This window comes from Pan troglodytes, chromosome 1 (genome assembly GCF_028858775.2).
Source record: "Pan troglodytes isolate AG18354 chromosome 1, NHGRI_mPanTro3-v2.0_pri, whole genome shotgun sequence".
NCBI lineage: Eukaryota > Metazoa > Chordata > Mammalia > Primates > Hominidae > Pan > Pan troglodytes.
In genome coordinates this window covers 182,198,735-182,211,034 of record NC_072398.2, presented here as the reverse complement: position 1 = coordinate 182,211,034, position 12,300 = coordinate 182,198,735, and the positions used below count along the sequence as shown (strand labels likewise).

General features: G+C 44.9%; 1 protein-coding gene across 19 annotated transcripts in view; it reads right to left on the bottom strand.

The window, feature by feature from the left end:
* The window catches only part of AGBL4 (AGBL carboxypeptidase 4), a 1,457,272-nt gene that overhangs the window by 248,077 nt on the left and 1,196,895 nt on the right, over positions 1-12,300 (bottom strand). Inside the window, exons 1-2 of one of the 19 annotated variants that reach the window (XM_063780692.1) lie at positions 4,986-5,217; positions 4,345-4,541 (exon numbers count right to left, since the gene is read on the bottom strand). The exons of 12 other annotated variants lie outside the window; for them this stretch is intronic. In XM_063780692.1, coding sequence (XP_063636762.1) covers positions 4,345-4,408 — 64 coding nt within the window. In that variant the 5' untranslated portion in view covers positions 4,409-4,541; positions 4,986-5,217. Of the gene's footprint in view, positions 1-1,438; positions 1,516-4,344; positions 4,542-4,985; positions 5,393-12,300 lie in introns of those variants that run through there. 6 more of the 19 variants (XM_063780660.1, XM_001164459.7, XM_063780644.1 and 3 more) reach the window with 6 other exon arrangements.

Below are 12,300 nucleotides of genomic sequence, written 5' to 3'. Positions count from 1 at the left end.
TAAAAGTTTTCACTCACTTTTTTTAAGAAAATAAATCCTTTTGTTGGCAGTTTCCCACTGATGACACGCAACAATCTTTGCATATGAAATCGGCTAGTCCTCTGCTTCACTGCTAACTTTGTAGAAGTTCCAAAGCATTTCTGGAGCAAATGATCTATTTGGACTAACAATGCCAAGCTGGGACCTGAGCCCTGAATGAGCTAAAATTACCAAAGCAATAAGAACATGGCTTTGGAAGCTATTTCCCCCAAGTGTGGGGTTTCTTCTAGCTAGTTGAGGGAGTGATAAAGAATGTTGACTTTTTCCAGATGAACAAAGTTGAATGAAAAGTTAAAATCCTACGGCAGGTTTCTGTTCTGAAAAACAAGCTGCTGCTGCAGAGGTTCCTATCTCCCCTATTTCCCTCTCCTCAAGCACAAAAATGCACCTGTCTTCCCAAAGTTGATGAGTTCAACATGGGCACACCAGTGTAGACTATATGCTGGGCACTGAGGATGCAGGCACAAGGAAGCCAGGCCCCTGTCCTAGAAGAGTTCCCTGTCAGGCAGGAAGAGAGGCACATTCATGACTAATAAAAACAAGACATAAAATGCTACAATCCATAAGCAAGGCAAAACCAAAGTGAAAAGAGAGTTCTGAGGAGGGAGAGAGTCTCTCTTGGGCGCAGAGGGAGGAATAGGGAATACCACTGAAGCAAGGTCTCCAAATGTACTTTGTCCACTCCTTTATCACAGGTGGAAGGGGCTGGACCACAAACTTCTGTCACATGTCTACCTTCCCCACCTGTAGGTGAGCTCCTTGCAGGCAGAGGCCCCATATCAGACAATGATTAATCCACCCTGGCTGGCTCAAAGGAGTGCAAGAGAGTGTGTTCACAGAAGAGTAAAAAATACCATAGGTCTCAGGGAAAGGGGAAGAGAGAGTGAGGCTGGAGAAGTAAGGTGGGGCTGGGATAGAGCTGGTCTACGGAGGGCTATGAATGCCAGGCTAAGAAACTAAAACTTTTTTCAGTAGGCAATAGGGAGCTGCAGAAGGTTCTAATGAGAGCAGTCAACTAAGACTGTGTTTTAGAAGATTATTCTAAAAGCAATTGGGAAAATAGATCAGAGACATGGTAATCAATTAGAAGACTGCTTCAATAGTTTAGATAAGAGCTGATGCTGACCTGAATGCAGGCAGTGATGGTGGAGCTGGAAAAGAAAAACTTAAAAGATAAACTGCAAAGCCCACCTTGAATTGGTCCATTCTCTGTGTTTCCCCAGTGCCTGGCTTCTACCTTTATTTAGCACTTACTTTGAGGCCCCCAAATTACACACTCCCTGAGGATGATACCCATTTCTTTTCCATCACTCCCTCCCCCACAGAAATCCTACATAGCAGGACATGAAAAGTCAATGCCTGCCACCCCTGGGTCGTGCTGTCATTTCAATCACAGTACCTGAGATGCATAGGTGCATTGGTATATTCACTTAATACAGCACTGGGCCTGGCATACAGAAAGCAGTAAGGAGACATCTGAAACAAAAAAATTCAGCACACTCAAACAACAGTAACAGAGCACAGGTCCCTAGATAGAACAACTTAAAATTTTAGGGCTCTAGGCACAGAGAAACCAGTTTGAGCCTCCTAAAAAAAAATAAAATTCAACACTAAGAGCCCCAGTAGCAGGCTGGATTGCAGTTAGATGATGGTGAGCTCTCCAAATGAGTAGTTCTCACTTTCACAACCTGCTTGGCAAATAAATGAGAGTAAAGAGAGAACAGAGGTCAAAGGTGAGTCAAACTTTGAGTTATGTGGACCCTCCAAGAGGGACAGCCTTAGTGAAGACTTATTCAAGCAAATGCCAACTGAAGAGATAGGGCGGGTGGGGGACAGCTGTGTGTGCTCTGTAAGAGGGAGGATGGTAACGGAGAAAGAGCAGAATGGGCTTGAAAACTCAGAAACTAAAATTATACTCTGGCTTGAAAACTTGCCTTGAGCTGTAAGCTTCATGGACAGTTTTTCCATTTCCTTTCACTCCTTCCAAATCATGCTGTGTAGCTGATGGGAACATCGGCTACTTTACAAAGGAGACTGCCAAGTGGGGGCCTGGCACTGGAAGACCTGTGTTCCAATTCCAGCCTTGCCATTTATTAGCTGTGTGGCTGTAGGCAAGTCTCTGAGCTTCGGTGTCCTCATCTATGAAATGGAAATACTAACCACAGCAATACCTACCAAAATGTCACTTAGAGGACTAACAGAGATAATGCGTAGGCATATAGCAAGACTATCAGGAAAGAAGGAGTTTTGTTTTTCCTTGAACTGGGATTGTAATTTGATAAGTAGTGGTATAAACCAACTACTATGGGCAGTAAAATGTAAAGTCCCACAGCAGTCGGCTTTGACATTTCCTGAGTATAAAAAGAAGTATACTTCAAGACAGCTCTGGGCTGGCTTGGGCCAACACTCAGTATAGCAACATACTTCTCACCAAAAGCCAGAAAGCTGTGCTGAAACTACCTTGGAAACCATTCTATTTGTGTCAGAGAGATTAATTAATCAATTAATCGCTAATCCACAAACATAAAGCCACCTCTGCTTCCCACTTGAGGGGATTCCTCCTCACACCTGGTGCCATAGCACAGTGGTATTTACATATAGGAGATGCCAGATGAGCTCTTTGAAGTCACTGTAAGCAATTCTCAGAGCCACCAAGTTTAAGTCAGGGAGGGGTTTGAAGATACATAGGAGTTATTCCAGGGTAATGAATTCCCGAACTCACCCTGGCCCTTCGATCAGGTCTCTACGCAGGGCAGTGGGTACCCAGGAGATCAAAATTCAAAATGTGGTTTGGCCAACTTCAAGTTGTTGTCTTTTTTTCCCCTTTCTCCTCCCAAGAAAAAAACTGAAGAGAGGTAAGGGGAAGTGTTTTTCAACTAATTCAAACTGGCACACTTCTTTGAACCTACTCTGCCAGTTTCCAAATGATGCTTGGGTTTTTTAAATAACCATACAGATTTATCAACATTCTAACTTGGAGGATGAACAGTCTACAGGTTCAAAATTCATGGTTCTCAAACCAACAGCTACATGTATCTTGCTTCTGAGGACTTGTGTCGATTTCAAAATCAGAGCTGGCGGGAGCTGCCATCTGCCTAAGTGGCCTCTCTGCAGTGCCTGAAGAGTCAAGCACAGTGTATATGTATGTTTGCTGAATGAATGAGTAGATGAATGAAACAATCTCCAAGAGAGGAAAACAGCCATTACACACTAAGAAACTTATCACTGACTCTCTTTAACACATCACTTCTACTCTCCTAGGACCCTTCCAGATCTAGGAGTACAATACAATCGTCAAGAAGCATGCATGCGTTTTCTTCTAGCAAAAGGGAAGCTAAGGTTACAACCTAGTTATAACTTCCTCAAGCCTATCGTCTTGGGAAATAAATTCCTAATCCTTTCCCTCAGGTAATTAAAGGCAAGTAAGCAAACAAAATAAAACCTAATCAGCTATGAATGGTTCCCTTTTCTAAAATCTGCTTCCCCTCCCTCAGTTTCTTTGGCCCTAGGTGTCTGGCAGTGGGTGGGCCTACACTTCGGTGTGCCAGGGCTTATCAGGGAGGTGGTATAGATAGAGCCTGTCAAAAAGGGTCCAAGTGCTGCTGGTCAGTTTCCAGTTCTTCCACTCTTCAACTTCTGCAAACTGATTTTTCAGAGGCAACATGAGTTGTGAGACTGAGCTAACTTGCCATGAGACCCTGGGCAAGTCTCTGTGGGTTGAGAGAATGTTGGGTTCATCTTTTAGGCTAAATGTGAGGAAGCAAAGGAACTTGAAAAAAATAGAGAAGGTCTCAAAATTACAAAATATCTTCATTCAGTCACTAACCCTTCGTGTTCTTTCTGGTAGAAGGCAGGAACACTATTTGCCCACTTTAAGGTTCATTCTCCTTACCAGCAGGAGCTAAAAAGGCTGCTCCCCAAAACGGAGATGATTACTTCCCCCTTCCTTGCTTGTCTAGACTCAAACTTTCTGGAACTAGCTGGGAAAGAGGGCCAGCTGTCTTCTCTTTACAAAGGAAAAGGTGTCTCAGCATGGCAGGAAGAACTGGAGCATAGGAGGATAAAGGGCTGGTTTCTTTCCCTATCACCAACTGAACCTCAGTACCCTCATCTACGAAATGGAGATGAGACTAGCTGCCTTAGCCCATCTCTCAGGGCCCTGGCAGGGCAGGGATGAGAGGTCCAGTGTTATTCTGACCCAGAAACTCTCTCCTGGCCCTCAACTCTCTCATTCAGGGAGCCTTCTGGGAGATTCAGAAAGGGGTGTGGAGGCTGAGGGATGCCTTAGGGCCTCTACCTCCTTACCTCTGCCACCTGGCCAGGGAGGGGCAGGAGAGTGTGGTGTGGCGCCCAGTGCACTGAGGTTCATGGCCTCCTCATCCTGTCCAATGTTGGCCCGGATGGGACAAGGATGTCATAGCTTCCCTCTGTGAGGAGGGACTCCCACCTAGAAGATCTGACAATATCCTTCTTGCTCCTCACTCCAAGGAGGTACCAACAGCCTTTAAAGGGAGAGAGACAGACAGCTTGAGAAACTTAATTCTTGACAGAAAAGAACAGAGGGAAGGAACTGGGAGAGAGGTAAAGAGAAGGTGAGAGAGAAATGACGGTACAAACAGGTAGGGAGAAAAATGGAAAGTGAAGGAACGAAGAAAACACAAAGAATCAGAAAGAGGAGGACAGACACAGATGAAGAGATGAAGACGGACTGACAGCGCGGGAGCTTCGGGGAAGCGGGGAAGACAAAGGGGACCATCCGGTCTTTTTAACTGGCCTGGCCTCTTAGAGACACCCCGTTCCCAAATGAAATGCCCAGAGGACGGGAGAAGGAGGCAGGAAGGAGCAAGCAGTGGCTCCCCCCGGTCCCCTCCGCCCGGGCCCCCGGCCCCTCCCGGGGTCCCAGCCCCCGCCCGGGTCCCACCGTCCCTCCCCGCCCGCTTGCTCACCTGCCAGCGCCAGGATCTGGGCCTTGTGGAGCAACAGCGCGCCCCAGTCGCGGGGGGCGCGCGGGGGGCTCTCGGGCCCGGCGCCCAATTCCTCCGGGCCCCGGTACACGGCGTACACCTTCTGGTTGTCAAAATCCAGCCGCGAGCGGGGGCTGAAGTCGCGCACGCACGACACGGGCAGCGCGTAGCAGACGTTGTCCTCCAGGAACCGCACAAAGGCGTACATGGTGGGCGCCGGGGGCGGGCCCCGGTCGGGCAGCTCAGCCCGCGGGGCGGGCGCGGAGGTGGGGATCCGGAGGGGGGCGCGAGTCTCGCTACGGTGCTGGGGGGGGCGGGGGCGGCTCCCCAGGACCCAGGCTCCCCCCACTGTTATTGTTCCTGAAAGCACCGTTCTGCCAATCGGCTGCTCTCGCCTGGGCGCGGAAAAGGGAGGGAGGGGGGGAAAGGGGGACGAGGGGCGGATGAGGGGGGTTTGGAAGCGCACTGCCACTTGCAAAGTCAGACCCGAGCAATCACAGCCGGAGCGCGATTCGAATGGGGAGGGAAAAGGGTTCAGAGATTCAGTTGCAATAAAAATAATAACAAGAGCATTGCAGGGAAAAAATGCATTGATTAAAAGGTGCGCTGCGTGCAGGATTATATTGCTTCAACAATCGCGCTGCCAAATTGCATTGCAACAAAACTGCATTGCCAAGTAGAGAAGTGTATGAGTGAGTGAATGCGGGATAGGGGTGGGGGCAATCTTGTTTGAATCTCAAAGTGTAAACTTGGAAGCCAGCAGAAGTTTGGAGTGTTTTAAATTTAGCCACCCTACCCGCGCCCCCAGCCCCGCACCCTCCCCGCGCCTTTCCCAGCCCTTAGTTTGGCCCCGCCTTTTCTTTGCTTTCTTTCTTTTTGTTTGTTTGTTTGTTTTGTTCTGCAAAACTGCCAGCTCCCTCTGTGGGAAGGGTCAGTCAGACAGAAAATTTCCCCTAGAGCTGCCAAACCAGTTCTGACCAGAACTGGGGCTTATCTGAGATTTCCAGTTGTGCCAGCTGGCTGGGGAGGTGGAAGGTTTGTCAAGGGCTGCTCTCATCTGAGGGAGCAGTGGCGCCCCTCTCCTCTATAGTCTTTCTCCATTGAGATACCCTCTCCACAGCACGCCCACCACTGAGCAGGGACAACTTGGAATCGCGGAGGGAGTTGAGGAGCGCTCTGGGTAACACAGGCCCAAGGCTAGGGATTTCTGGAGCACTTTGAAGAGTACAGGAATAGTACTCCATGGAATAGCGGTCTTTGCTCTGTCTCTTGCCAAAGAGAGCCTGGAGGGGCTTGGGTCCCCTCCAAGACAAGCCGTGAGGACCAGCCAAAGGGGGCTGATTGGGCTCTGTACTCATAGGAACCCTATCCCACATCAGAGGAGGTCAGTACCTTCACAGGGATGCCTCGTATCAAATATGGCTAGTTATATTTCTGTTGCCTAGCCAGACCTGGCACTTGACAGGGAGTTAATGAATTTTGGGTAAAGAAGAATAAATAAAAACCCACATTCATCCATCCATCCAACCATCCATCCATCCATCCATCCATCCAACCATCCATCCATCTGTTCATTCATTCCTTTATTCAAGCAACCAATATTCACTGAGTTTACACCACCTGCCAGATTCTGGGCCAGGTGCTGGTGATAGAAATGAAAAGATAAACACCTGGATTCTTAGGCCTTGCAAAGTCAGTGTACCAGAACTTGAATCTCAGTTTTGGGTTCCTGTGCCAAAATTAGGTAACTGTATGAATAACATACCTTTCCCATCCTCACAACCTTTACAATCTAGTCTAGGAGTATTAAAGAAGTATAAGCAAGTAATGACAGTATAATGAGAAAAGTATTGTCATAGAGGAATGCTTAATGGAGGTGTTGGACTCAATTAAATGTTATATTTTTAAAAATTCATCTTAATAAACTTTAGCTGTAAGAAAAAAACAGAATAAGTGCACCAAAATGTTAATAGTGATTTTTCTAGCTTCTTAGTAGTGGTAGATGATTTTGTTTTTCCTTGTATTCATTGTGTGTGTGTGTGTATGTAACTATTTTCCACAATGTTTTATTACTTTATCATCAGAAAACATTAAACATTATAAAATCAAAGCACTGTGCTCATATTTCACATCAGCTGCACTGACAATGAGGCAGATATTTATTTCACTGTGAAATAGACAGTGCGTTATATAAGTGAATCCCATCAACATATAGCTCTCATATCCAAATGTGTAGGTCAGTACAAATTTTTTTAAACCAACCCACTGGTTATGTGGTACAGCCAAAAATGACCACCACTTGTCCTGATGCAGCTGTTGGTCTTATCTTGCCCCATAAACTTGTGGAAAAAAAAGGAGCCACTCTGAGTTGTTCCAGCACATTTACTGTCATGATTATGATTTCTTTGGACTGATCCTCAGTGAGTTTTTATTTTAAGAATACATTCCTATGGTGGTCAAGGGGAAGTAATGTGCAGCAAGACTTCTGGCAATTCACAAGATGGATCATGCAGAGTTGGCCGTATTTAACAAAAGTCCTTGAAGCTCCGGACTATGTTCCCAAAATGATTTCAAGTAGCCAATGGCCAACCTCCTCTCTGCATCTAAATGGGGGTGACCACAAAACATTACCAATCTCATCTCTTACTACCTTCCCAGACACAGTACACTCCAGACACCTAAACTATTTGACATTTCCAAAGATAGCATGTTTTAGCAGGTCCCAAGCTTTTGTGCTTTTTCTGCCTTCATCCTGGGAAGTTCTTCCTTCCTCAACTTACCCTGAAAATCAGCTCAAATGTCATTGCCTTTGTGAAGCCTTCCCCAACCACCCACACTTTTCAAGGATAGCCTATCTCTTTCTACTACAATATTTTGTCCCAGCACTTTTTATCTTCCCTCACTAGAATAAGAGCTCTTTGAGGGGAGGCAAAGGCTGAGTAACTTTAGCATCCCAGGTACCTAGCACAGGGCTGGGGAGTAAATGTTTATAAAACAAATGTATTAAAGAAGGACATAAAGAGAGCATGAATAACAAACCTCTTGCACATTTTTTCTTGAAAGTCTGTTCCTCTCTTTTTTTTTTTTTTTTTCTTGAGACGGAGTTTCGCTCTTGTTGCCCAGGCTGGAGTGCAATGGCCTGGTCTCGGCTCACTGCCACTTCCACCTCCCGGGTTCAAGCGATTCTCCTGCCTCAGCCTCCCAAGTAGCTGGGATTACAGGTGCTCGCCACCATGCCTGGCTAATTTTTGTATTTTTAGTAGAGACGAGGTTTCACCATGTTGGTCAGGCTGGTCTCAAATTCCTGACCTCAGGCAATCCACCCTCCTCGGCCTCCCAATGTGCTGGGATTACAGATGTGAGCCACGGCGCCCGGCCTTTATTATTATTAATATTATTATTATTATTACACTTTAAGCTCTGGTATACATGTGCAAAACATGCAGGTTTGTTACATAGGTATACACATGCCATGATGGTTTGCTGCACTCATCAACTCATCAACTACATTAGGTATTTCTCCTACTGCTATCCCTCCCCTAGTCCCCCAGCCCCCCACCCCCCTACAGGCCCCAGTATGTGATGTTCCCCTCCCCGTATCTATGTGTTCTCATTGTTCACCTCCCACTTATGAGAGAGAATAGGACACAAACAAATGAAAAAACATTCCATGCTCATGGATAGGAAGAATCAATATTGTGAAAATGGTTATATTGCCCAAAGTAATTTATAGATTCAATGCTATCCCCATCAAGCTACCATTAACTTTCTTCACAGAATTAGAAAAAACTACTTTAAATTTCATATGGAACCAAAAAAGAGCCCATATAGCTAACACAATCCTAAGCAAAAAGAACAAAACTGAGGCATCATGCTACCTGACTTCAAACCATACTAGAAGGCTACAGTAGCCAAAACGGCATAGTACTGGTACCAAAACAGGTATATAGACCAATGGAACAGAACAGAGGCCTCAGAAATAATGCCACACATCTACAACCATCTGATGTTTGACAAACCTGACAAAAACAAGCATTGGGGAAAGGATTCCCTGTTTAATAAATAGTGTTAGGAAAACTAGCTAGCCATATGCACAAAACTAAAACTGGACCCCCTCCTTACACCTTATACAAAAATTAACTCAAGATGGATTGAACACTTAAATGTAAGACCTAAAACCATAAAAACTCTAGAAGAAAACCTAGGTAATACCATTCAGGACATAGGCATGGGCAAAGACTTCATGACTAAAACACTAAAAGCAATGGCGACAAAAGCCAAAATTGACAAATGGGATCTAATTAAACTAAAGAGCTTCTGCATAGCCTGTTCCCCTTTTTAAGGGTTGATGCTGAATCCCAACTCTGCCTTTCCCATTCCCAGTGATCGAAGGGCAGAAGAACATTGATTCTACCACTTGTAAGACAGACACATTCATTAACATATTAAATATCACTGCACCCTGGGGTTCAAATTCCCTACCCATGTCACTGTAAATCATTCTTATAAGGAGGCAGTTCCATTTTCCAATAACCCAGAAAGAGGAAAAGAACAGACGATGGACCCGGATGCTGACAGAGTAAACACAGATCAAAACGCATGTTTCATAGATCCACAGAATCGATTCTGGAGTAGTCATGACTGGCACGGGATGCTTAAAGAGATACACTTGGACGGCACCAGAAAGACGTCAGTTCCTGCTTCCTGTGTGACTCACACATTCAGTCTATGGATACAGCTTAATGGAAAACCTACTATGTGCCATAGGGCGCCTCTTCCACCCTACTGAAAACTGAGCAACAGTACTTTGACCTGGAGACCATAGCCCTAGGCTTTACACATACCAGATACTCAAGATATTGATGATTCATTGCCTGGTGAGCAAAGATAGTTTAAATACAGATTTCAGACTTAAAGAGGCAACTGCAAACTTCAAGTTTAACCAAATCATTGTTGAATCCCCTCTTCAATATTTCTGCCAAATGGGCATCTAGAACACCTTTTATACAGTTCTAATGCCAGGAAGCTTACTAGCTCCCCTTAACTTTTATACATTACCAAGTGTTAGAAAGGTCTTTTTTACTTGCACTGAGGTAGAATCTTTAACCTTATAGCAGCCATACTAGGTTCACCAAGACTCTCACGCCTGCCCTTCAGACATGGTAAAACTTGGAATCCTGTCTCCCAGCTCTTTGTCTTCTGCCCAAATATCTTCATTTCCTTCACCTGTCTCTCCTCATATGACCTGGCTTCAGTGATGATAATTGTAATACCTATTTTTTCTCTAAAGCTTATAAATCATGCATGCCAGGCGCTGTGTATACATGATCTCAATTACTTCACACCAAATTCTTCAAGTGGGTGTTATTAAACACATGATAGAGTTGAGAACATGGAGAACTATGGCAAAGCAGTTTGGCTCTGGGGAGCCCTGGAAGGCTTGTGGTTATATTTCAATTTTAGACAGTTTGCTCTAGAAACATTGTGGGGAAGGATTGGAGGGGACGCAAGTCTGGGGAGACAGAGGCCTGCAAAGAGGCTGACTGTCCTGTCTCACCCCTCCCCCGACTCTCTTTTTCTGTGGGCCAAATGTGCTTTGCCTTTCATCCAAGTCATTTTAATGGAGCAGAAAATGTACACATCTGGGGCAGCTTTGCAACTGCATCTCCACTGCACTCTCCTGTTGAGTTTTGCAGAGCCTTGGGTTAATGTCAGGCTCCTTTGGTTTAGCCAGCTGAAGCATGTTCAGTGGCAGCAGTGGGACTTATGTTTCATATTACTACATGGAATTCTCAATGTAGTTTGCAAAACTATTTTTAAGGAGACCTGGGTTTTGTAAATTTTTAAAGCAATTGGAGCGTGTCTTTTCAACCTCTCTGCTAATGATTGACCACATTTTTTCATGATTTTGCCTTTTTTCCCTGTGATGTTTGATTAGACTTTTCAAGTCTCTGCTTTTTACATTTTTGAAAGACTTTTTAAATAGTAGTTTTAGGTTCATAGTAAAATTAAGAGGCAAGTACAGAAATTGCCTTCATACCTCCTATCACCCACACAGGTATAGCCTCCTTAATACCAACATCCCCCACCAGAGTGGTATATTTGTTGCAACTGATGAACCTACATTGACACATCATCATCACCCAAAGTCCACAGTTTACATTTGAGTTCACTCTTGGTGTACATTCTATGACTTTGGACAAAAATATAATGGCATGTATCCACCATTATGGTATCATACAGACTAACTTCACTGTCTTAAAAATCCTCTGTGTTCCACCTATTTAGCCCACCTCAGCAGCCCCAACCCTTGCAACCACTGATCTTTTTACTGTCTCCATAGTTTTGCCTTTTCCAGAATGTCATATAGTTGGAATCATACACTATGTAGCCTTCTCAGATTGGCTTCTTTTACTTAATAATATGCTTTTAAGATTTTTCCATGTTGTCTTATGGCCTTTTACATTTTTAAAATTTTCCTATTTTGCCCAGAAAAGTAATTTGCTGTGCTGCAAGCTGAGGGCCACTGTCTTCTCAGGTTGATTCAAGGAAGGAATCAGTTGATACATGGCCAGGAGGATCTGGAGCTACTGGGAGGCCTGTAGTGGACATTATCCTGAGCTGTGTAGTCACACCGTAAAGCAGGGGCATCAACCCAACTCATTCATATGCACTCCTGCTCATGAAGTCTGATTGAGTCTGCTTGTGGGATTTTGGGCAGGGGAAGAGAATAGCAATGCAGAGGGGGAAGGAAGCAAAGAGAGGAGCTGCATGTTGAGTACAGGCTTAAAGGCCAATGAACATCACCTGGATAAGTTATCCAGGTGAGACTTAGAGGGAATGTAAACTTGTCATGTAGATGACAGATTGGAGGGCCAAAGAAATGTGGGCTTAGGAATCACACCAGTGGTTAAAACCTGACTTTGTTACATCTTTGCTGTAACTTTAGGCAAGACAATTCACCTCCATGAGCCTCAGCTTTCTCACCTGTGAAGGTGTTGTGAGACGTGGGCCAGGAATTTTCCACCCTTTCTGTGTATAAGGATCACCTTGGGAATTAAAAAATATTCCATCCCCAGGTCCTATCCCCTGAGACCCTGATTCAATTGGTTTGGGATGGGGCCTAGGCATTGATTTTTTTTGTTGTTTTTTAATTCCCAGAGTCTTCTAACATGAGACGAAGTTGAGCACCTCTGAGTTAGAAGATCTTAAGGTAACATGCCAAGCACACAGGAAATTCTCAACAAGTCATAAATATTATTATTTTCAGGAAAAATATACAGGGCTCCTAAATGTC